Source organism: Culex quinquefasciatus, chromosome 1 (assembly GCF_015732765.1).
Source record: "Culex quinquefasciatus strain JHB chromosome 1, VPISU_Cqui_1.0_pri_paternal, whole genome shotgun sequence".
NCBI classification, from domain to species: Eukaryota; Metazoa; Arthropoda; class Insecta; order Diptera; family Culicidae; genus Culex; species Culex quinquefasciatus.
Window position 1 is genome coordinate 87,654,457 of NC_051861.1, and position 26,773 is coordinate 87,681,229.

Genomic DNA, 26,773 nt, shown 5'->3' on the forward strand with positions numbered 1-26,773 from the left:
AAAACCATGAATTTTGATACCCATATTGCCCCAAGTCGTATGGTTCGATAAATGTCCCCCCGGTAGAACCTTCCCTCAGGGCCATGGCCACTTCAGGTGTGGCCAATATCCTACCAGTTTGGTCCCCCATTGCCTGAAATCATTCTGGTTTTCGAGTGTCCGATCTAACAATATTCGTTAGAAGAGAATTCCTCCCTAGTTGGTGCACAACCTGTGTCTTTCAATGTGTGTATGTGTGTGTGAGCAATAAAATTACCACCGTCGATCCGTCTCTGACGGATTTTCGGTCAAAACTAACTGTTCAGAGGCTATCTGTTAGCTTATATAGTCCGCATGAAATGTGGCAACATGGTGCAAATTTTGCCTCGTCTCCTGCTTTCTTGGAACTGTCACGCGAGAATGTTGCACCATTATTGCCACATTTCATGCGAGCTATATAAGCTAACAGATAGCTTCTGAACAGTTAGTTTTGACCGAAAATCCGTCGGATCGACGGACACACACACATTGAAAGACAGGTTGTTCACCACCTTGGGAGGAATTCTGTTCTAAAGAACATTGTTAGAACGGTCACTCGGAAACCAGAATGATTCAAGACAATGGGGTTGGGACTGGTAGGATATTGGCCACACCAGTGGCCATGGCTGAGAAGGTTCTAGGGGACATTTATCGAACCATACGACAATATGAGTGTCAAAATTCATGGTTTTTGATACTGGTGATGAAAATGGCCATTTTGACAGGATTAGCCACGGAGTGAACCTGAGGTTGATGGGGACGTTATCGAACCATGACTTGAAGGGCATGGTATCAAAATTCATGGTTTTTGATACTGGTGAAAGGGCTATCAGTTATTGACCAGGATGACGACCTTCCAGGGTGTCAACCATAATTAACTTTGTTGGATGACGTTGTAGGGCTTTGGTGTCTTGGGCAAAGTTGTAGAGGAGAAAATTCATGAAGGTTGGTCCAAGGCGCCAAATTTGTAGTTCTTAATCTACTCGAGATATACGCCAGTTTTGCAAAAATGGTCCAAAAAGCACTTTTTTGTGATAACTTAAAATGTTAGCGTTTTAGCGGCCTACTATGTTCTTATGACATGAGTTGTTTATGACATAAAATTACATATCTTTGCCGAAAACAGCAAAATGTTTGGAGCCTTTATTTAGGAGTTATAACCATTTTTAAGTGATTTTGAGCCTATTTTCAAGTTGCAATGTTTTCAAAATGGCGCATTTTGACGCAAAACCGAACAATGCACCTGAAAGTACACACTTTCAACTACATTTCCTGAAAATATCTCCGTGTATATATTTTTAGATATCTCAATTTGAATTTGCCGATTTTTAATCAATTCATTTATAAATGTTATTCGAAATCATAATGAATACAAGGTGAAAATCGGTAAATTGAAGGGTTAATTGATCGATTTTTATGGAAATTAGATTGTCTATGAAAAAATACGACAACCTTTCCAGAGTGACCACATATAAAAGGAAATACTTAATTTTAAATACGAACAATTATTTAAAATTTTCACTTACATTATTTTTGGGAAAAACATATTTATTCAAAATTTTAAAATGTGTATCATAATTTTAAGCATGAACAATGTTTTACTGCGGGCGTCAATAATTAGAGTTCACGTGCGGTGATACGACCGCAAGATAATGGTCGCATGACAGCCGCAAGACAACCGCAGAACACATTTTTGGCTGTTGTCAAAGGTTGCCTTGAGTTTTGAGCTGACTTTTTGGAAAATATTCAAAACAAACCAAGTTGACAGCCAAATCAACCAGAATTTCAGTTCAACTTGCTGATTTTTACACTGCGGTAATAAGGCGGCAATAATCTCCTGTCACTCACAGCGAAGGAGAAACGTGATTTTATCTCGCAATAAGCAATATTAAAATCGATCAATTTACCCTTTCAATTTACCGATTATTACCACGTTTCAATAAGATTCCGCTTAAAAATTATAAATAAATTGATTAAAAACCGTCAAATTCAAATTGAGATACAGTGAACTCTTTTCGATATTGAAGGGACCGTCGAGAGCAGGAGTTATGAAATTATAGAACAAAAAATCAAAGCAATCTATTTGAAGGGACTGAAAAATTTATTGACAGCTGGAGTAATATTGATATCGAGAAGATCGACAACGAGAGAGTCCACTGTATCTCTAAATCGACACCGATAGACACGGAGATATTTTCAGAAAATGTAGTTGAAAGTGTGTACTTTCATGTGCATTGTTCGGTTTTGCGACAAAATTCGCCATTTCGAAAACATTGCAACTTAAAAATATGCTCAAAATCACTTACAAATGGTTTTAACTCCTCAATAAAGGCTCACAACATTTTGCTGTCTTGGGCAAAGATGTGTAATTTTATGTCATAAACAACTCTTCAGAACATAGTAGGCCGCTAAAATGCTAACATTTTAAGTTATCACAAAAAAGTGCTTTTTTACCATTTTTGCAAAAATGACGTAGTAGATTAAGAGCTACAAATTTGGCGCCTATGACAAACTTTCATGAATTTTTCTCCTCTACAACTTTGCGCAATACACCAAAGCCCTACAACGTCATCCAACAGAGTTAGTTTTTGGTTGACACCCTGGAAGGTCGTCACCCTGTATGTCAATAACTTTAAAAGATAGCCCTTATCAAGTACAACAACTCTTCCGAAGACACCATTTGGCTAGGAGGTCAAATAAAGGAGTAATCAATTTATTCAATTGCCCTGAGGGAAGGTTTTACCGGGGGGATATTTATCGAACCATATAAATTGGGGCAATATGAGTATCAAAATTCATGGTTTTTGATACTGGTAATGAAAATGGACATTTTGGCAGGATTGGCCTCAACCGAAGTGCCCATGGCCCTGGGGAAGGTTCTACAGGGGACATTTATCGAACCATATGACATGGGACGGTACCAAAAACCATGAATTTTGATACCCATATTGCCCCAAGTCGTATGGTTCGATAAATGTCCCCCCGGTAGAACCTTCCCTCAGGGCCATGGCCACTCCGGGTGTGGCTAATCCTATCAAAATGGCCATTTTCATCACCAGTATCAAAAACCATGAATTTTGACACCCATATTGCCCCAAGTCGTATGGTTCGATAAATGTCCCGGTAGAACCTTCCTCAGGGCCATGGCCACTCCGGGTGTGGCCAATCCTGTCAAAACGGCCATTTTCATCACCAGTATCAAAAACCATGAATTTTGATACCCATATTGCCCCAAGTCGTATGGTTCGATAAATGTCCCCCCGGTAGAACCTTCCCTCAGAGCCATGGCCACTCCGGGTGTGGCCAATCCTGTCAAAATGGCCATTTTCATCACCAGTATCAAAAACCATGAATTTTGATACCCATATTGCCCTAAGTCGTATGGTTCGATAAATGTCCCCCCGGTAGAACCTTCCCTCAGGGCCATGGCCACTCCGGGTGTGGCCAATCCTGTCAAAACGGCCATTTTCATCACCAGTATCAAAAACCATGAATTTTGATACCCATATTGCCCCAAGTCGTATGGTTCGATAAATGTCCCCCCGGTAGAACCTTCCCTCAGGGCCATGGCCACTCCGGGTGTGGCCAATCCTGTCAAAATGGTCATTTTCATCACCAGTATCAAAAACCATGAATTTTGATACCCATATTGCCCCAAGTCGTATGGTTCGACAAATGTCCCCCCCGGTAGAACCTTCCCTCAGGGCCATGGCCACTCCGGGTGTGGCCAATATCCTACCAGTTTGGTCCCAACCCCATTGCCTTGAATCATTCTGGTTTCCGAGTGACCGTTCTAACAATGTTCTTTAGAACAGAATTCCTCCCAAGGTGGTGCACAACCTATGTCTTTCAATGTGTGTATGTGTGTGTGAGCAATAAAATTACCACCGTCGATCCGTCTCTGACGGATTTTCGGTCAAAACTAACTGTTCAGAGGCTATCTGTTAGCTTATATAGTCCGCATGAAATGTGGCAACATGGTGCAAATTTTGCCTCGTCTCCTGCTTTGTTGGATTTGTCACGCGAGAATGTTGCACCATTGTTGCCACACTTCATTCGTTGCTGACCCCTTCCGCAGTACCAAGCATGCAACATTTTCGTAACGCGCGACATTTTTCGTTTTTCTGGATTGACACCTCACCAGAATAGAGCCCTTAGGACAAAGTTCTTTGTCAAAAATAAAACCTTATTCGAAAAATGTAAACACAATCCACCCGACGCCGTGCCTTCCGATCAACGATGATATAGGAAGGGCTTTGAAAATCACAAAAGAAATCACTCCGAATATTTTTTACAACCACGCGCTCCCTTTGCCAATTATGCACTCAATTTTCAAGTTATCGCAGTTTTAGTGAAAAAGTCGATTTTTTCCGTTTTCGTCAATTTTCCATTTCTGCACGTGGCGCGTCGAAAAACCCAGTTTTTATTTTTTTTTTAAATGTATCTCAGAGTATCGAAAACATAACATCACCATTTTTCTAAACTTATGTGAAATTTTCCGAGGAATCCGATAAAAATATTTTCAGACATAGGCTCTTTGATCCCGAGACCTTCAAAACAGCATTTGAAGTTTTCATACGACCTTTTCAAATATTATGCTAGATTTTTGAAACTTCTTACTGTTTTTTTTTCTTTTTTTTTTATTAAAATAGCCAAACTAATCACCTTTCTTTTGCGTCTAAGACAGCTAAAATCGGATGAAATGTCGAGGAGATATGATTTTTTGAAAAAAGTGGTTTTTGCGAAAAATTACGAAAATTGCCAATTTTCGGACCACCGTTACACGGCGTAGGTCACCGTAATGGCCAAACAAAAAAAAATACGGGTCTAATTATTTCGGCCAAGGAACCCCCAGAAAAAAATTGAGCTCGACCGGAAAACTTTTTTTTCGAATCATGCTGTTTTCGTGGGGAATTGCTGAATTATAAGATTGAATTTTTGGGTATTTTTTGGTGCATATGTTGTAAATTATGATGAAAAAATAACACTCACACCAGATTTGGGTGGCCCTCGGAAAATAAACAATTTTATTTTAAATACTGTACAAAAAAAAATATTTTATTATGCAGAGTGGTAAGTGGCCAGATTACCATTGTTTTATTCTTGGAAAGATTCCAATCTGGATATATCTGGCAGACAAATTCCCAATGTAAAATTCTGGAAATATAAGGGCTTTTGTTAATTTGATTTGGTTAACCGTCACATTTTCTTGAAATAATTCGAACTGTCAAAGATCCACCAAAGCATCTACCGGTGGATACTTTTCTACCACAGATTTTTGTGCGATCAATGTGGTAGATGCTTTGGTGGATTTTTGACAGTTCGAATTATTTCAAGAAAATCCACCGCGGTTAACCAAATCAAATTAACAAAAGCCCTATAATCTCCAGCTTTTTGACACAGGCTGAGAATGTTTTATAAAACCGTTTTTAACTAATTTTGTCTTTTCTTTATACGCAATAAAACGCAACATCAATCAAAATATTCACTTTGGATAACCTAATCTGCAGATAATCGGGACTTCAGATAATCGAGTACGAACTGATGATAAAAAAATTGGAAAAAAGATAAATATTATTTTCTTTTTTTTTCTGAAATTATTTCAAAACTTATTATTATTCTGTGTTTCAAATATGTGGTGCAAATTGCATCATTCAGCTTTTTCCTTGTTTCAAATGTAGAATACGTTTACTCACCTGGTCAAAGTTGGTAAACAACTTTTAAGGTCAATCTGCTCCCGAGGCAAGTCTCAATTGTACGTCATTGTACCGTGTATTTCCCTACCCCACCAAAAATAGCCCGCCCTAATTGGGCCACATTGAAAGACAACACATCAAAGCGAGATTGCTCGTCGCGTTTTATTAACATTCAAGAATCAACTCAAATCACTTTATTTATTTCGTAAAACGCACAACGTTTGAATGAAAACCGTCATAACCGGGCCACAAATTGGTGCCCGGAATGTGGTCGTCGAGGGACGATGGTCGGTGGGTTTCTGGGGGTGGGGGTTTGGGGAACTCGGAGGGAAATACTAGCCAAAATACCGCGAGTAATTTAATTTCTACATCCAACCGCTTATTGTTTTGCCGGTGACTTTGGACTTGCCCTTGTCGGAGCAGATTGAGGGCGACGGGGACGCACTTCGGGCGGGGGATTTCGGCGGTTCCAAGCGATTGGATGGCGTTGGGGACGGTGGGCACTTGGTCGAACCGGTGGGCGACAAGGTGTCCTGGGACTTTGGCGGGGTTGGTGTTCTGGGTTTGACCATCTTTTCCTCGAACCGGGTCGGAGTGGGTGACCGGGATGAGGAACCGGCTTCGACCGTCAGAGGCGGAGAAGTGGTCCGACTCTTGATTGAACCTGCCTTCAAAACGTCCGCCGCGCATGGCTTGCCGGCGTCGGTTCGCTTGTCCAGCGGTGGAGTGGACGTTGGAATGGGCGAGTTTGGTCGCTCCGGAATGCTGTCGACTCGTTTTGGGGACAGACAGTGACCGTCGCCGTCTTCGCTGGCTACGCCGTCCTCGTTGGGGTCTTCGATGACCGGGGAGCGGACGCGGACCTTGGTCATGTCGATGCGGTGGTCTTCATCCTTGAAGGTGGTGTTGGCCAGTCCTGGAGGAGGTTCGATCGTGACCGGGGAGGAAGATGTGGGTGGGGATTCTCGGAGCGGAATGTCGTCTTCTTTTTGAGGAGATGTCGTTTGGGATGCAGGAGACTTGTTATCAGCCGTGGCGGCTTCAATGCTCTGAAATAAGAATTACGAAGACGGTCAAAAATATTTCCCGTGCCTTTAAATAAATTCAAAATGTTTCAAACTCACATTGATCTTATCCTTCAGGTCGACCAACTTCTTCAGCGAGCTCCGCTTGGTCGATCCTCGTCGTTCGTTTGCGATTCCGGCCGCATTTTCAGCCCCACCTTCATCATCACCCTCCAAATCGCCTCCTTCGATGTCCTTCATGTCCTTTTTCAACTTGGTGGTCATAAACTTGACGTACGCCACTCGCGTCACCGGCGTCACCTCCGACAGCTTGGGGTTGAACGCGACCAGATTGTTCGTGTCCATCTCCAGACCCTGGTTGGAGTTGTCGATGATCTGCTTGCGCAAGCTCTGCCGGCTGCGGCGCATGATGGCTTCGGTTGAGTTTCCGATCGGATCCCGGACCGTGGTGTTCCGCCGGACCAGGGCGTTCCAGTCTTCGGGTTTCCTGCGAAGAGTATTAAAGTTTAAAATAATTGAATCACATCAAGATAGCAACAACGTACTTTTTGGCGCTGGTCTTTCCGCCGATAGCCTTGGCGATGGTGCTGAACACGTCAACCGGTTTGTTGTCCCCGTTGAACTGCTCGTTCAGGATGCCCTCTACGAAGCCAATCTGGAAATCCTTCAGGATGCGGCGCTCCATGACGCGGCCCTTCTTGCCAGCGACTAGAGGGGAGTTTGAAGAAGAATATGTTTTATTTTGGGTATAAGATAAAACTAAATTATGAAGCATGTGTGCATTATGCTTGGTGAAGACTGAGGTGCAATGACGGTAAAATGAAGCAATCTTAAAATTAAAAAATTGTTAATATTTTTTGGAAAAAACATAAAATTCTAAATATTTTGAAGAAAAGTTTGTAATTCTGGATGTCATATTTAAACAACTTTGCAACACCAATGTTATTTCTCGTAACTTTTGACGTAGAATTTTGCAAAATCTTTATAAATAAAGCATTATTATTATTTCATATTGACCGAGCTACGTAGCGTAACGTTTCCGCCTCGTAAGCGGTGGATTGGGGTTCAAATCCCGGCTCAGACCAAAACAACTGGCGATCTTTTCTCTTCTGGATTCGATTGTTTATTAAAGGGAAGGTAGTGTATCGTCACAAGTTGGACTTACTTTCTTAAAAGTTCACCACTCAAATTTACTTGCAAAAGCACCCCACGGCGTGTTTGTAAAACAAACTTTTCAGGAAAAAATAGTCATCGGTACTTTCAAATGTGTCTAACGGGAAATTTTTTCCGCTTTCGAATGCTTCTAAGAGCGAAATGTTTCATCGGGAAATTTCTGAGATATCTATATTTAAAGTTTTTTGTTTTAAATTCCTTTATTATTTATTGGAAACTTTATACTAACAGTTCAGAAAACATATCAAATGATGTGTTTCATGTGTCATTTAATAATCAAAATGTGCAAAATAAGACAAAAAACAATTTTGTAGAAGATTGCAAACCGCTATACATTTTGAAAATTATGTTTTAACTGAGTTTTTGAAGATATGGGATTTATTCAGAAATTTAAATCATAAAACCGTATTAAAGTATGATTTTTACAAGAACAAATAGATTATTACATAGGGTATATGGCCCTATTTTGGACCTACTATGCAAAGCGTCAACATATTTCGCATTGTTCTCAGGAACGGTCTAACTAATTTGGCTCGTTTCAGGATTGTTTTGTGCCTTAATTTATGCTTAACAAAGTGTACTATTGAAATTTGGAAATAATTTAACCATTTCATTGTAATAAGCATTTCAAGTAAAACATTTTTTTGGATGCTTTTTGGACTTATTGAATGTATTTTGGAGACATCGCTGAACCTATTTTGGACCTACACTCTGATTGGTTGAAATTTGGACAACTCGAATTGCGGCGTGCGGCGGCAACACGCACACTTACAGAAACTCGGTTTGATAAACCAAAGGGCCTATCCACGATTATAATTTGGAAAATATTTATTTCAGAAATTAAATAATTATGATAAAACAATGGGTTGGAATTTGAAAACGTGTTTTAATTATATTGAATGGAAACTCGCGCATCTTTAGCAGGTCTCTGTCTTATTTACAATTTGCGTATTCTTACGACCTAATTGTTCAAGCATTAGAACATAAAAGACAACCCGTTATTAGTCGCAATAAAAACACCTTAACTTAAAATTAAATGAATGACAGAGATACATTCACAATACATAACAAGTTACAATGAAAAAAAGGTTCTAAATTTTACGCAGAGCTTAAGTTCAAATATTATTAAACAATCAAGAAATTTTAAAGGGAGATAATAGCTTGTAACTTGGTGTGAAACTTTCTCATCTGTCATGTTAAACTTTATAGTTGCTTGACAAAAAAGTTTAACTACATGTTGCACTTTTAAAAACAATGTAATATTTGAAAAAAATCTTTGTTTGAATACCAGGGTACCTTTGATAGTCATAGTTTGTTTTGTTAAAAGCAGATTTGAGGTGTTCAAACATTATTTTTACTTCGAACTTACCATCACTTAGGTTGCTGATATAATTTTTAAGAAAATCGTTTATGTCAATATTTAGTTAACTAAGCTTTTTAACCTTATACATATAAGTTTTAGGTGAAATTGTTGAAAATTCAGAACTTTGACTGAAATTCGTTGAAACTAGTTTTGTTTATTAAATTATAGATTTATATTACATGTTTAACTGAATTCAAAGAACGACTCAAAAGTCTTCACATTTTATATGAAATTTGTTTTACTGAAAATGCCTTTAAATAAGAAGATTTTTTTAAATTATGTTTCAAAAACAAATAATATTTAATAAGACTTATTATTCACAAACTTTTTTACTTTTCCTAGTATAAGATTGTCTGAAGAATCCGAAAATGCATTCTGTTTTATGATTCAAAATTATGTTCATTGAGAAAATCATGACACTTTAAGAAGATTAAAATAATGCTATTTATCAACATTTTATTAATTATAGTTAACTAACTTTTAAACCTTTAAAATCTCATGAAAAGTTCTTCATAAGGTACTTCGAGCACTTCTCTACCACGGTCAGTATGATTCCATACCATTCCGAACGTATTTAATTTGTACTCTTCATTTTGCGGAAAAATCTCAAACCTATCAAAGTCACTCAGATTTACGGTAATCAGATATGTCTCAAATCATAAAATTCATAAAGTTAACATCGCACCTCTATTGCAATTTTTTTCGATGATTTTTATTTTTCTAGCTGGTTCAATTGTGTTTCTAACATGATTGACACGGTAATTTTTTTCCATATGAATATTTTCTGATTAGTTTTGCAATACGTCGTAACAGCCATCACGATCTCCGACACTTATTTGATTTTTTTTTCTCTGAATCAAACCAAATTTTGTTTGTTTTCCAGTAAAGAGCATTTAAAAGACGTGCAGATGAAAATTCAAAGCATTTATTATTTATAATTCGTAAATTGATCGAGAACTGATCGAAAAATTGATTTGTTTATAACTAGCGCTAAGGATCTTTTCAAAACTAACTCAAGATTTTTTAAATTTAATTCATACGACTTTTTCAAAAATCACTCGTAAGCAATGTTGACAGCTCCTGTCACGGTGACAGCTGATGATTAAATGAACTAGACCCTTTAGGTTTTTCAATCGTTTCCCCTTCAATTCCAACAGGGTAGCCAGTTTGCATTTTTTGAAGCAACAATTAAAAATATATGCAACTAAATTGGTGATAATGATGTTACGACAAAAATAAATCAACATCAGTTTAAATTTTGGGATACTTTGCCATCGGTCCTAACAATCATCTAAATCTCTATCATCAATTTGCAATTTTATCGTTTAAAAACATATTTTCGTTGTTGCTGTTAATCATTTGCTTTTAAAACTTAGATTTCTTTCAAATAATTACAGTAAAGAAATTCAATTCAAAATATCAAATTAAAAATTATCAATTAATTTCAATGAAATATCGAAATAAATTGATAAACTAAACTGGCAACACCTTGTTATACATGTGTTGGTGATAGCCTTGAACCGACGGCAAAGTAGGTCCAAAACTGATCCAACGCGACTGATTTGAAAAAATATTTTGAATTGAGTTTTTTTCGATAATAGTATAGTTATTTCAATGGTTTAGTGATGAAAAACATAAAAGAATTGAATAAACAACAGTTACATGGCTCGGAAACCGGACGAAAATACTTGGTGTCAGTGCAAAACAGAAAAAATCATCAAGGTGTCGCGAGCCAAATCTGATAAGCAACGAGGCTGGAATTTTTGGACCTAATCTATGTGCTAGGAAAATGGTAGGAAATACGAATGGCATTGGAAAAAGTTGCTGAAAAAGAGGAAATAATCAAAAATGTTAACATTTTTTGGAAGAGATGCTTAAAAACGATCCTGCTTACACTTTCTGTTGTTTGGATTCAGTGAATTCGTACTTTAAAAGCCTGAACTACCTCGAATAATAAAAATAGGTCCAAAATAGGTACTAGGTCCAAAATAGGGTCATATACCCTATTTGTTGTATACAAATATCACGTGTCTGCTCTGATTTAGCTTGTTCAACCGAAATTTTGGCAGGTTTGTGATTGTTTATGATATTATTGAATTTTAATTAATTAATTTGATATTTTCTTGAGCAAACATTAACCAGGAACATCGATTTTAAATGATGTTTGTATGTACATGATTTAAAATCGAAAATTTACTAGATATTACTGTTCAAAAGTCTTTTTTTATAAGTACACATAAAAAAATTCGGAGGGAAAATCGCATGCAAAAGCATGCACATTGCACATCACCTTCGTCAAAATAAACACTTAATATTACACACTGCATGTACAATTTTTGCAAACACAAAAAAAAAGTTGCTATCAACGGGAATCAAACCCAGCACCAACAGTTAGGACTAGCGCCTTAGCCCACTCGGACATCAGACCGATGAACAGCTGAAAGGATAAACGCATATATGAGCTTGACATTTCGGTCAAGTAGGTTTCCCAAACTGATGGGCTACATATTTTAGGGTGTAAAATCACATAAAATTGCATAAAATAATGCAATATTTATTTTACACGCAGGCTTTTTACACGCAGCTGGATTACTACTTTATTTGTTGTGCATAAAATAAAATTAAAATTTTATGAAATGATTACTGTTGAAAATGCACTTAAAAGTAGCAACAAAACTTGAGTCTTTCAACTTAGAATGCTGAAAACACAGTCACAAACTTTTTTTTTGTTTGAACAAAAATTTAATATTATTTTGACAAAAAAAATCTAATCGAGACTTCCCTTCCTAACTATTTGAACAAAAATATATAAAACATTTAAGAATTTAAAAACAGTAAAAGCAGTTTAATTTCGAGTATTAAACATGTTTTGTATCCATGCAACTGGTTAATATTTGGTTAATGAAATTTGATATTTATTCATAAAAATCTAATACAGTCCAGACTCGATTATCCGAAGCTTCCGAATTTCGATTATCCGAAGGTTCTATTGCAATTTTTGTCTGTAATAGTGGCACCTAGAAAAAATCATTATTCGTAATTTGTTTTATTTCGCAAGGCTGTAATTTAAAAAAAAATAAAGAGATTTTTGAAAAAAACGCAGGTGGGGCAAACTTGTATTACGTTTTTCCTAGCTTACTGTTTTTGCATATGGGACATTTATGCAAACATGGCCAGTAAAATATGTTAAAATTCAACTTTGTCATGCTCAGTTACAAATTCAGTACACAGCAAAAAATCCGATGGTAAAATCGCATGCAAAAGCGTGCACATCACCTTCGTCAAAATAAACACTTAATATTACACACTGCATGTAAATTTTTGCTAACACAAAAAAAAAAGTTGCAACCGACGGGATTCAAACCCAGCACCAACAGTAAGGACTGGCGTCTTAGTCCACTCGGCCATCAGACCGATGGAAAGCTGTAAGGATAAACGCATATATCAGATTGACATTTCGGTCAAGTTGGTTTCCCATACTGATGGGCTACATATGTCAGGGAGTAAAATTACATAAAATTGCATAAAATAATGCAATATTTATTTTACACTCAGGCCTTTTACACGCAGCTGAATTACTACTTTTTTAGCTGTGTACAATTTTTTGAATATTTTGAATGGAGAAACTTTTGTGAATAAATGCATCGATGGAAAAAATTAATTTGATTTTGGAACAAATTTCACACTTTTTACGTAGTAAAAAATGTGTGAATTTGGAAGGTATACAATTTTTAGCTGTATTATTACCTCTTATATGATATAAAATTACCTCTATTTTGACTGAAAAAGTGACAAAGTAAAATTACACATTGTCATTTTTGTCGGCCATCATTCGAAATTTCCCCAAAAAGCAGGAAGCAAAAAATTATGTTTGCTGTAAATTGCAATATTTAATGACAAAACATGTTAAATCTCTCGTAGAATTTCGCAAAAAAATTGTAAAAAATACTATTATAAATTAATCAACCCTGTACTGCCCAATTTTTTTCAAAATTTTTTTCCCCTTGTTTAGGAGGTCATTTTGAGCAACTTTTGTTCTACAAAAAACTTTACTTCTCTTGTTTTATGTTTTTCTTGGGAGGGCCTCATGGCGCGGTGGTTTGCGGCTTCGGCTGCCGATCCCTAAGTTGCTGTGGGCGCGAGTTCGATTCCCGCCTTATCCTCTTGACCTTCTATCGGATGGGGAAGTAAAACGTCGGTCCATTTGCGTAAAAAAGGTTTTGGGTGACTCACCACACATAACCTTCGGACGCCTAGAAATGAGCAGAAATTTGCAACAGAGATCACAAAAGACCCAGGGGTCGTTAAAGTGGATTGGTTTGCTTTTTTTGTGTGTTTTTTTTTGGTATTTTAGTTTGCATCGATCTTGTTTAGTTTTTGTTTGTTTTTGGTAGTGTTTGGCCTATTCTACCACCTAATATAATTACATTTTGTCTATCTAATTTTTTCACGTTTTTATAGTAACTTTTTCAAGTGTTTACTTGTTTTTCACATTTCCTGCTATAGAATGGCACCATCATCATTTAAATTGTAAAAAATCAGACGGACCCTAAGAAGACAGTTTTCGTGAGTTGCGCGTATTCACCGACAGATGCACTATGGGGTATTTCCATATAAGCGAGCGGCCAAAAATATTTTTTTGCTTTTTTAGGACTTTTTTGTGTTGTTTGTACTTAGTATAATGAAAACAAATTAATTTTGATATTTTTCAAAAAAAAAGTTTAATTTTCGATTTTTTCATATATTTGAGGCCACATGCATTAAAGTGGTGAATTTTAATATTCGTGCTGTGTCTAACGTCATGATTCGAAATCCGGACACTTAGTACCATATTATTTTTGTTATAGCTGGCAAAAAAACATGTAATAAGTTGGAAATGAAGAAGTATCATCAGGATGTATATTAACAGTCAGTTTTAAGAGAATGCATGTAAAATATGTCTTTTCTAACAATTTTTCTTCAAAATTTGAAAATTAAAATGACTTGTTGTGCTTCGAATCCCGGACACTGTGAAAAGCTTATTCGAAATCCGGACACTTTTGCTTCGAATTCCGGACACTCGATTTTGCTTATAAATCGCACAAATTTGGACTGAAATGTTAGTGAATGGCATTCTTTAGGTCTCAAATAAGCTGTTAACATCAATACAATCGATAGTTTATGTAAAAAATGGCTAGAATTTAAGAAAATCAAAAGCATAAATTTCTGCTGTGCCTTCCCGGTGCTTCGGACGCCAATGAAATATTTCCGTTGAAATGTTTCGCATTTTTGGTAAACTTTTTATTTTATTTTATTTAATTGTTTTGGCATTAACTACAGCGTTCAAACAAACTTTAAATGAAAGTTGATGTTAGAATTCATCAAATAACACAGTTTTGACATTCATAATGCGAACTTATATCCAAATAATTGATAAAACAAGTTGAAGTGTCCGGGTTTCGAATCGTCCGGGAATTCGAATCATGACGTTATTTGATGCACGGAATGGCGGTTTATGCTATGTTAAAGTTTCTGATTTACGTTCAATCTCCCTCCCCTTTTTCTTGAGTTAAAATCCACCTCTCTTTGAAGACCCCCTCCTCCAATTAAAATTTGATTTTTGCGGTGTTTTAGAATTTTAGACGGTTTATTTTATGGAACATTGTATGGATTCTCGTCCACGTTTTGGTTGATCCACTTGCAAAATTCACGTTTTCCACGATAAATTCTTCTAAATCAAAATCACTATGTAACCGATTGTCGTTAGATTACTTAAAATATGAACTTCTTCTATGGGCTTTTGTATATTTCGTTTTGAAGCTACAGAACAGCATGCGTAGTTTTTTCTCTGTGGTTTTTCCCTGAGTTGATCATGTGATGGTTCTGAAATGTTGTAATTCTTACAAATATACTCGAAAGCAGTTCTCACGTTTTCAGAATAGTGCTTCGTTATATCGTACAGGGACACTACGGTATTATTATCCATACTTTCAAAAGAACACAACAACGAACTGATACGAATATTCGACGAATCGTTTCTGTAAAATACTTAGAATAGGAATTTCTAATTTTATTAAACGTACCTAAGTACCAACAAAGTCATGAATATCAAATCAATTTCAAAACATACATAGCAGGTACGTCATTTCTGCCTCCGCAGGTAAATAATGTGATTTTAACCAAGCGTATACGCGAAATCATTAATTTCCTTGCATGAATCAAAATGTTCAAAATGGCATAACTCAAAAAGTGCACATAAGTGCACTTTGAAATTTGGAGACAAGTTAGGACATGGTTCAAATTTTAAGCTGCAAAATTTTCAGATCGCACAAATGCACACAAAAAAAGTACTCCATTAACAAAGTTGAAAAAAACTAAATTTTGGAAAAAAAATCTATCTCTCTTTATTTTTATTATTTTTTTTGCCTGTAAAAGTGTGTTTTGTAAAATATTATTGAAAAGTTGAATCAATTACCTTTCTGAATATATATAATGATGCAGGAAAAAATACATAAACAGCTACACAGTACAACTATGAAAAATAATCATTTTTTTGAAGGTCTGCAATTCAGTGAATTTTGAACCTACAACTTTCAAACTCCGGATTTTTCTTAGTTAGAATGTTTATTTTCGAAAAAAAAATACCAAAAAAATAATTAGAGTATGTCGGTTTTTCGATTTATGGCCGCCTGAAACCCCATAGTGAGATGGCCTGTGAGCCTCGTCGGAGTCCACCCATTAAATACGTAACTCAAAATTTGCATGGGAATTTTTTTTTCGTGACGGCTTTCGCGGCACGCTCACTTCAACTGTTCTAGACTAATATGTTAACGTGGCGTATCTCTAAAAAGTTTTTTAAGAAAGTGATCCCGGACTGCTTATTTTGTCGTTTTAAACCGAAACAAGGCAAAAACTATGTTTATTTAAACTATTCGCTATTTTCAAAAGTATGGCTAGATAATATCGAATGTCGCCATCTTAGGCCCACTGGGCCCACAAAAAAGGGGACGCTCAGTTTGTATGGGAAATGTCGATATGTTCCCGGGCTGTAAAAAATACGTAGATACATAATCTGGGACACAACAAAAATTACTGCATACTTCTATTTCAAAAAAATGACATTTTTAAAAACGTTGGCAAAGTTACATTAAACAAGTTAAACTTCCAACCCAAAATTTTTCTAAAACTGGCAAAAAAAATGGTTGAAAATTTGATTTTTGGTGAATTTTTAGATCGAAGCCCGTGTGAAGGCGGGGTTAGGTTGCTGGGGGTAAAAAATTAGCAAATTATGGTTGAAATTTAATAGTTGTTTTTTTATTCGATCAGAGTCTAGGGCCAAAAACTTTAGCTAATATTAGGCATAAACTTATTAAAAAAGTTTAATTTCAAATTTCATATACCAATTTTTTAATAACACTTTTTTCCGAAATTATTAATTCGCCAAAATTCCTAGATTTGTTTTAATAACACATAGAATGTAAATGGATCAAATAATGGTTTATGCAACAAGTTGCAAAAAGTAGATATTTTCAGCACGAATCGAACATATATCCAACGAAATTTACCGAGTTGAATAAATACGACGAGTGTTAAAAGTAAACTATTTCGCTTCTCCAGAAGGACAGGGAAAGTTGACAGTTTTACAGAGGATTTGCAAAAAAAAACCATTTCAGTTATCTTTACTAAAATACCATTACAACACGTCAAAGAGTTTTGGATTAAAATAACAATTAGTGTTGCAAAACGCGATGGCTGATAAGCTCTACTTCAAACCGAAGATGTTTTGATTTAAAAAAAGACTTCTTCAAGAAGTAGATCTCAAAGTTTTGTAAGAAAAAAAAAAACATTGTTTCTACATTGTTTTCATAACTAGCAAGCACTTCCCAAGCGTTTCGAAACTACAACTACACCAAAACGCCATGAAACGAAATGAGGTGGAAGTAAGAGAGTACAGACACGCACTGCCCCCGTCCGACGGCTTCACGTGCGGCGTCTTCATGCCGTTCTGCGAGAAGATGTCGATCAGCTCGTAACGCAGCGTGCTAATGTCCTGCCGGATCTCCATCACGTCGTCCTCCGTGATGCCAAAGTCGTCCCGTTTGCGCTGCTCGGCCGTGACGTAACGCCGCACCAGCAGCTTCATCACGTTCTCGTGGCGCCGTTGGGCCTTTTCGCGGTTGCGTTTCTGGAAATTGAGTTTTGAGTGAAAATTTTATTTGTTAAGTATTGATAAGATTAGATAAGATTTAGAAAGGGGGAACTCACAAGGATGCTGGTGGTGGGTCGCTTTTCGTTGCTGCATTTGCATAGTTTGCCAAAGTTTTTGATCGAAGGCACGAGGTTGAACGGCGGCGGAAGGGTGTCCCCGTCCTCGAAGTAACTCATCCATAGCCGCGAGCGGGCAAATTTCCATTCGCTGTCCGAACGTTCCTAATACCGCAAATCATAAAGGGATACGTGTTTAGGTTTACACCCTTTCGTTTAGGTCTCTTTTCCCCTTGGGTAAGCAGTTCTCTGGAAGTTTAGTAATTTCATTTTTGCAATTCCGTCGTAAAACTACTCATTTTTCCTGTCATTCTTGAACGACGAAATAGCCTACTTTTCTGTACCGTCAGTGGGGGTGACATTGGGTCTAGGGGGTGAGATTGGGTCAAAGTGATTTTTTACGGATTTTACCATTTCTCAGGTTCTTCTCAATGAAAATGAATTCTTTTGAAAGGGTTGTGTAGGGGACATCTTAAGATGACTTCGCTGAAAAAATCTCATTCCTAGAACAAATCCTGTTATTTTGGCAGATGTCTAAAGTTGGGGTACGTTTTTGGCCAAAATGACCTCTCGAAAAATCATTTCTCTAATATTTTTGTAAGAATTGCTCGAAAACTACCCAAATGTTTGAAAATCTCCACTTCAAACATTGTAGCGTGTTAATACGATTCCCTCGAACAAGAAACACTGTTGCATGACTTGTTGTTACAATATCGTTGTATTTGAGAATCATTTTAGTTTCATTTGACCCATTGACACCCCCTCTAAGGGGTGAGATTGGGTCAATTTTCAAACAATTAAGGTAGTGTTCATCAAAATCCACCATATTTTGGGAAAATGTTAGTAAACTGTCTAAGAACAAATCTACGTTGAAAGATTTTCCATGTTATTTAAATTGTTTTTGTTATTAAGAAAATACGAGAGGTGTATCGTTTTTTGACCCATAGTCACCCCCACTGACGGTACCAAAAATAAAAGAATCGAATAGCAACACTTTTTAAAATAAATGCTGAAAAGTTGAACTTTTAAGCATTTGTTGCGAAAATTAACACTTTTCAAAAAAAAAAATTGATTTCAACGATTTATTGACAAAATACCCCAAGTAACATTTTTTCCAGGAGTTCTACAAGAGCTTTTCAAGATAGCTACAGCATAGCAGTTTGGACCGCAGTAGGATAAAATTCTCTTCAAAACTTCTTCAGGAGTTTGGAAGAGTACTTGAAGAGAGTTTTATCCTACTGCGGTCCAAACTGCTATGCTGTACCTATCTTGAAGAGCTCTTGTAGAACTCCTGGAAAAAAATGTTACTTGGGACTTGAAAATTTGACTTAAAATTTCACTCAGTGTGTGTTTTTTGGAATTGCAAAAAATGTTGTATGGAACTCGTTGCAAAAAGAGGACTTTTTCAGCACTCTTCGTATTTATCCAACTCGGTGGACCTCGGTGGATAAATGTACGACTCTTGCTGAAAAAATCCTCTTCTTGCAACTCTTTCATCATAGAGTTACAAGAAAATGTCACCTTTCCAGAGAACTACACCTTCAACTCCAACCACAACTCACCGAAATAATCTGATAGCTGTTGCTCATCATGGCAATCAGCATATTCAGCAGCACGATGATGTTGATGACACTGTACGAACCAAACATGAGCAGCGCCCAAAACCTGGTAAAGCTCTTGATTCCGGCCAGCTCAAACGCCATCAAATCCACCAAACCAAACGAGGCCCAAAACAGCGACTGCGACGTTTCAAACAGGTTCGCAAAACGGCGCCAAATTGCGCACGATTTTTCAAAGTTCTCAAAGTCTGGCAACCCGGACGGCAGATGGTAGCACTTGTTCTTCTCCAGCACGGCGTAGTACCACAGCAGCTGGTTGAGGCCACACCCGAAGGCGAACAGGACCAGCGTGTAGATGAAGAAGAACTTGATGATGTCGATGATCATGCGGCCGAGCGAAACCTGCAGCGGTCCCAGATGCGGGTTGATCGAGAAGATGTGCACCAGCTTGAGGAAGGAGAAGATCATGCCGGCGGCGAACGCACCCTCCGAAAGCAGCATCGGATCGAAGGGGTCCCACTGCTCGCGGGGGTACCACGGGTTGAGGCCCATGTTGGCATCGCGCTTTAAGAAGAAGTGAAGAAATTTTAGTTTTCTCAAGCAACTGAATCATTCCCAAACTCACCCAAACCGTAAACCAGGACGTGAACCGCAAGCTAATCCAGCCGATGTAGAACGAGTTCGAGATAAAGTCCACAATGTTCCACAGATCGGACACGTACTCGAGCAACCCGTCGTTCCAGAGCGACTTTATCTCGTGCCATATCAGCCCCACCACGTACAGTATCACAAAGCACTCGCACAGCCCCGGCAGCGATCCGCGCTCTTTCCGTTTCCATTCCCGGACGATTCCCTGGAGCCACTCGTTGCCGAACAGCTCCAGCGCCTGCAGCTCGATCCGTTGCGAGGCACCACAGAGAAGCACTGGAAGTCATAGCAAAAATTATATCAGATTGACTACCAAGTTTACGTTGCAGCAACTTACTCAAAAAGAACGCATAACTGGCCGAATGAACGATAAACTTGACGAACGGTTTCTTCATAAACTGCCCCATCGCGGAGTTGGGCAGCACCATGTAGATCAGGCTGTACACCGGGAACATGGCGCCCAGCTTGGCCACCTGCATGATCTGGCCCATCGGGGATTTCCGCCGGAAGCCGGGCAGCCCCTCGTACCAGATCGCTGCCAGCAGCTGCTGGACGTTGGGGTGGGCTACAAACTGTGCGGAAAAGAGATTTTTAAGCATTCAGCATTTGAATCTTTGTAGGTCATGTCTTTAGATTGACTATGTGACAAAATTGTTATTTCTTGTCTTTATTTTAGCGAATATAATAAGAAAAGAAAATGCACAGAAATTCACCTTTCGTTTTGGTTTCTTCAAATCTTTAATTTTTTTAAATTCTCATTGTAAAATATTTTTGTTTTTGACATCTTCAAACATTAAAAAAGGGTAAATTACATTCAATTTAATAATTTTCGTAAACCCTTCTTTGTGATTTCTTTATGTTACTAGTACTTACACCCAGAATTCAGAGTCGAGAGAATCGTTCTCTCGAAATTTAATGAGGGCTCAATGCCAAAATCGAAAGATTAATGCTACCAACTCACACCATCAAAACAATTGTGTACATTTGTTAATTGTAACAATAAATCGACTTCTAACCACTCCTCAGTAACCAAGCTATGGTGGCCAAGAGAAATGTTTTTTTAGAATCAGCCTGTACGAGGTTTGTTTCAGCAAAAATTTTGTTGAATATAATCAACGCCGATTTTGCGTTGAAACAAACCTTGAATTTTCCAATTCAACAACAATCTTTTGTTGTTTTGAAAAAGTTGCTTTGGCGTTTAGCGTTGATTCAACAAAAATCTTGATTTTCAAAACAACAAAATGTTTTGTGGATTCAAATATGAGCAATTCTCTACCAAAACCGGAAATGGATTTTATTTGTATTTTTTGATTTGGCTCAAACTTTGTGGGGGCCTTCCCTATGGCCAAATATGCTATTTTGTGTCATTGGTTCACTCATACAAGTCTCCATACAATTTTGGCAGCTGCCCATACAAAAATGGTATGTAAATATTCAAACAGGCTGTAACTTTTGAGTGAATTTTCTGATCAATTTGGTGTCTTGGGCAAAGTTGTAGGTATTGTTGAGGACTTTTGAGAAATAAATAGGTACACGGAATTTTTTTGCAGATTTTTTTATAAACTTTTTTTTACTAAAACTCAATTTCCCAAAATACGTATTTTCTGATTTTCGAGATTTTTTGATATGTTTTATGGGACAAAAATCCGCAACTTTTGAGCCATAGAGAAACATGGTCAAAAAATCTGCCGCCGAGTTATTTTTTTTGAAAAAATAGTGATTTTTGAAAAAAAAATTGAAGTTTCATGCAAAACAAGTTTGACATTATTTTTTAATGCAAAATTAAATTTGCAATCGAAAAGTACTTTACAGATTTTTTTGATAAAGGGCTCCGTTTTCAAGATATAGCCACCGAAAGTTTGATTTTAGCGAAAGATTTGCTTTTTTCAATTTTTAAAAATAGTGACCATGAGTGACCATTTCTAAAAATATTTTTTTTGAAAAGTTCAGAAAATTTGCTATAAAATTGTCTAAGAGACATTGAAGATTGGACCTCTGGTTGCTGAGTTACAGCGGCTTAAAGAAAAATAAACACGAAAATTTTTGTTTATTTGCCGTCTTTTCAGACTTGATTTTATCTTACTAACTAAGTAACAATATTTTACTTCTAAACACAGACTTACTGCACAAATTAAAGTCAAAATGTTCTAAAATACTCGGATGATTAAACTTCCTACAACAGGCGTCAAGAGGGTTGTGATGTCCATAGTTGGTCGTGTGTCTCGGTATAGAAAGTAGCTGGTAGTTACGAAGCTCTCTCGACGGCACCCGGATGTGTACCTCTTCCAGCAGCTCACTACAGTCGATATTGTTCCGCAAAACGTCAAATACAAACAGTCGTTGAAGTAGATTCCTCCTGTGTTGAAGTGTTGGCAAGCCGACCAGCGCGCACAGATCCGAGTAGGGTGCCAAAGTGCCAGGGTCGTTCCAGGGCAACACTCGAGCAGCAAATCTCACGAACCGACGCTGGATGCTCTCGATCTTCTGCTGGTGGACGGCGTAATACGGTGCCCACACCGGTACGGCGTACTCCAATACACTGCGGACCAGCGAAAGGTACAGGGTTTTCAAGACTCTAAGGTCAGTGAAGCCAGCTGCATTTCGTCGGAGAAAACCAAGCATAGCGTAGGATTTGGCCACGGAGATGGAGACGTGCTTGTTGAATTCCATCTTGCAGTCAATCGTGACGCCTAAGTCCACGATGGATTGAACTCGTTCAAGTGCTGATTGATCCATGTTGTACTCAGCTAGGATTGGCCTCCGGATCCTGTAGAACGAGATCAGTTTGCACTTTTTCTCGTTCACTTCCATTCCATTTTGAGCGCACCATCGAAGCAGCGTGTTGATGTCGTTCTGAAGCGCACGAACGTCACCGTCATCGCTAATTTGTCGGAAGATTTTGAGGTCGTCGGCGTAGAGTAGCTTACTCGACTGAAGACGGGAGCACAAATCGTTGATGAACAACACGAAGATCAGCGGCCCGAGATGACTTCCTTGGGGAACACCAGAGTGGATATCGTAACCGGACGAGAGGGAACCGGCAACCTTTACGTAAGCGGAGCGGTTGGACAGGTACGAGTTTAGCCAACGTGTGACCCAGTCAGGTAGGCCGAGCGCCGTCAGTTTGGCGATCGTAAGCTTGTGCGGGACTCGATCGAAGGCCTTGGCGAAGTCGACGTAGATCGCATCAACTTGTTGTCGTTTCTCCATCCTCCGGATTATCCAGTTTGTATAAGCCATCAGATTGGACGTGGTAGATCGCTGCTTCATGAAGCCGTGCTGGAATTCCGAGACGATGTTTTTCACGGACGGGTAAATGTGGTCAACAAGCAACTTTTCCAGGACCTTAGCCAAACAGTTCAGTATTGAGATCGACCGGTAATTCTCAATTTTGCTTCGACTACCCGAAATTGAAGTTTTCTAAGTCTCACCCAAACAGCCCACCATTTTCTGATGACGATATCTCAGCAATTAATGGTCCGATTTTCAATGTTAATACATGAAACATTCTTGAAATTTTCCGATCTTTTCGAAAAAAATATTTTGAAAATTTTTAAATCAAGACTAACATTTTAAAAGGGCCAAGCATTGAATATAACGCCCATTTAAAATGCTAGTTTTGATTTAAAAATTTTTAAAATATTTTTTTCGAAAAGATCGAAAAATTTCACGAATGTTTCATGTATTAACATTGAAAATCGGACCATTAATTGCTGATATATCGGCATTAGAAAATGGTGTGTTTTTTTGGTGAGATTTTGAAAACTTCAATTTTCGTGTTTCTTTTTCTTAAAGCGGCTCTATCTCAGCAACCCGAGGTCCAACCTTCAATGTCTCTTAGACAATTTTATAGCAAATTTTCTGAACTTTAAAAAAAAAAAAATTTTAGAAATGGTCACTTATGGTCACTATTTTTAAAAATTGAAAAATTTCAAATATTTTGCTAAAATCAAACTTTCGGAGCCCTTTATCAAAAAATCTGTAAAGTACTTTTCGATTGCAAATTCAATTTTGCATAAAAAAATAATGTCAAACTTGTTTTTGCATGAAACTTCGATTTTTTTCAAAAATAACTATTTTTTCAAAAAATTATAACTCGGCGGCAGTATTTTTGACCATGGTTCTCTATGGCTCAAAAGTTGCGGATTTTTGTCCCCTAAAACATATAAAAAATCTCGAAAATCAAAAAATACGTATTTTGGGAAATTGAGTTTTAGTGAAAAAAAGTCGATAAAAAAATCTGCAATTTTTTTTCCGTGCACCTATTTGTTTCTCAAAAGTCCTCGACAATACCTACAACTTTGCCCAAGACATCAAATTGATCAGAAAATTCACTCAAAAGTTACAGCTGTTTGAATATTTATATACCATTTTTGTATGGACAGCTGCCAAAATTGTATGGAGACTTGTATGGGTGAACCAATTACGCAAAATAGCTTATTTGGTCATAGGGAAGGCCCCCACTAAGTTTGAGTTAAATCAAAAAATAAAAAAAATAAAGATGGTCGAAATCGGCCGATTTCGTAGAGAGTTGCTCCATTGCTAATATTTTTCAAAGTTTATGTAGACCCCTTCAAAATTGAGCCGTAAAACCAGGGGCAAAACATATTTTTTTCGAAAAAAAAAAAACAATCAAAAACCAAAAACCGAAACTGAATTTTATATATATTTTTGAATTGGCACAAATTTTTTAGGAACCGATCCTTTGACCAGAGAAGCCATTTTGTTTGATTGGTTCACCCATACAAGGCTCCTTACAATTTTGGCAGCTGTTCATACAAAAATGGTAAATAAATATTCGAAAATCTGTATCATTAAACCCTTTCAGGCCTGATGGGTCGTAAATGATCCAAAAATCAAAATGTCCAAAACTAGCTTATAATTCTCGTATGGTCAACTTTTGAGCCAAAGAAAAGCATGGACAAAAAATTTGCTTCGAGTTATCATTTTTCTGAAAATAAAAATTGTTTTGGAAAAGTAAAATTTTAACTCGATTTTGTTTTGACATCAGTTTTATTGTAAAGTTAAATTTTAATTTTTCGATTAGCTGCATCATTCTCAAGATGTAGGTAGCCACTTTAAGTTAAATTTGAACTGAAAAATTAAATGTTCAGATTTTTAAATAGTGTCCATGACTGTTCATTCATGAAAACATTTTTTTAAAGTTGAAAAAATGACCAATAAAATTGCCTGGTAACTTAAAAACAGCGAACTAAAGAGAAAAAAAACAAGAAAATCTAAATATAAGAAATTGGAATGGGACCATCCATCAACCACGTCAACATTCTTTTTTGATTTTTTTTGCACCAAAATATATCAGCTTATGCCAGTTGAACCCTTCGTTAAGGCCCAGAAGAAATTTTTGATCTTAATGAAATTTGTCTCAAAAGTTATATAATTTTGTGAAGCAATCATTGACTTCCTGATAAACAATCTTTGATTAATGATGATTTTCATAGCATTACAAGAACCGTTATCAAAAAGGGTACTGTAGGGCACTATTTTAAACAACTTGTTGAAGGATTTTTATGACATTATTGTAAACTAAGCTAAATTTATATCGTTCACTTTAAATAATCTCAGCGACTGTTCACGCTCCATACATTTTTTTTGTTTTGTATAGCAATTGCCGCGAGGGGGGGGGGGGGTCTCAGATTCCAAAAACAGTGTCCAAATGGTTTTTGGATGGTTCTTAATAAGATACCTACTTCAAAAATTGAGTAAAAGTTACCTCATTAAAAAATGATTTTAAATTAATCAATATAAACAAAATCCCTGAAAACAGCAGGTCCTGTTCATATAGCTCACGGCGTGGCTGGAGCAAAATATTATAAACCGAGATACCCCATCTGAGATTTATACATAGAAAGTTCTGTTTTACCGGCCTAAATTTAAAATGATGACAGATTTTGTGTAAAAAAAAGTATAATATTCCATCAGAAACTTGTGAATTTCCATCGGTTTCTGGTGAATATTCATAAGGTTCACGTTTTTACACTTTTTTTAAGTAAAATTTAATAAACTAAATTTTCAACATTCCTAAATTCAACTTTTTTTTTGCTGTGCAGCCACGCCGTGTAGTAGCCTTGTCAACTCATCAAAATAAATGGTGATGGATAAAATTTCATTTTAATAAAAATACGCAAAAATTAACCTCCTTTTGCAACAAGGTGCCATGAACTTTTGGTGACAAAAAACGAATCAAAACAAATTCAATACAATCAAATCAATGGCAATAGGGAGATATAAACGTTCATGATTTCAAAAATGATCATTTTTTAAATAAAATGACTAAGAAATTTTTTTATTGAATATGGATGATCATATATCGATAAAACGTAAGTTTTTCTTCGTTTGCTATCATAGAAACATCAGAATTTGCTTTTATTTTAAAATGGGGATTGAAAAATGATGCTTATCATTCCTTGGCTGAAAGCTATAAAGCCACCAATGCCAATGTGCTTGTCTCAAAACGCAAGGTTAGTGCATGATGCTATTTGAAATGTTTATGTCAATATGACAGAATTGAACATTCAATTGACTCGGTTATTTCAACGAAATGGTTATACAGTAGTTGTTCGGTAACTGGGCGTTGTTTAACTGGGCTTCTTTTTAGCTGAGCGCTCGATAACTGGGCCGTAGCCCAGTTAAAAAGCAGACAAACGTCAAAAAACCAAAACAAACCAAAATGACCGAGGGGTTAGTGAATGCAAAATTCATGTTCAATAAATAAACACTTTTTTCAAACTTTATTTGATTTCAAGTAACAATTAAACAAACATGAAAAGTAAGCATTGTAAATAAATTTGAGTAACATTTAATTTTTCTATTTCATCACGAAAATATTATGCATCGTTGTTCCTCTCGCAATGTTTCGTTCAGCCTAGTTAGCGAGCAGCATTTGGTGACTGGGCTACGTTCTCAGCCCAGTTAACGAACAATTACTGTAACTCTAAATTGGCCATATTGCTGACTTTGACATTTAAACGAAATGAACCTTGCCAAATCCAAAATAAAAGGTTTTAAGGAGAGATCCCAAAAGGAAGG

The 26,773-nt window shown here is 37.0% G+C and overlaps 1 protein-coding gene across 2 annotated transcripts in view; it reads right to left on the minus strand.

The window, feature by feature from the left end:
• Positions 1–5,851: 5,851 nt before the first annotated feature.
• The window catches only part of LOC6052854 (transient receptor potential protein), a 35,316-nt gene continuing 14,394 nt past the window's right edge, over positions 5,852–26,773 (minus strand). The window contains exons 7-14 of one of the 2 annotated variants that reach the window (XM_038259018.1): positions 20,064–20,298; positions 19,704–20,002; positions 19,082–19,642; positions 17,520–17,684; positions 17,217–17,439; positions 7,285–7,447; positions 6,839–7,226; positions 5,852–6,763 (exon numbers count right to left, since the gene is read on the minus strand). In XM_038259018.1, coding sequence (XP_038114946.1) covers positions 6,080–6,763; positions 6,839–7,226; positions 7,285–7,447; positions 17,217–17,439; positions 17,520–17,684; positions 19,082–19,642; positions 19,704–20,002; positions 20,064–20,298 — 2,718 coding nt within the window. In that variant the 3' untranslated portion in view covers positions 5,852–6,079. Of the gene's footprint in view, positions 6,764–6,838; positions 7,227–7,284; positions 7,448–17,210; positions 17,440–17,519; positions 17,685–19,081; positions 19,643–19,703; positions 20,003–20,063; positions 20,299–26,773 lie in introns of both variants that reach the window. The other variant, XM_038259015.1, reaches the window with a different exon arrangement.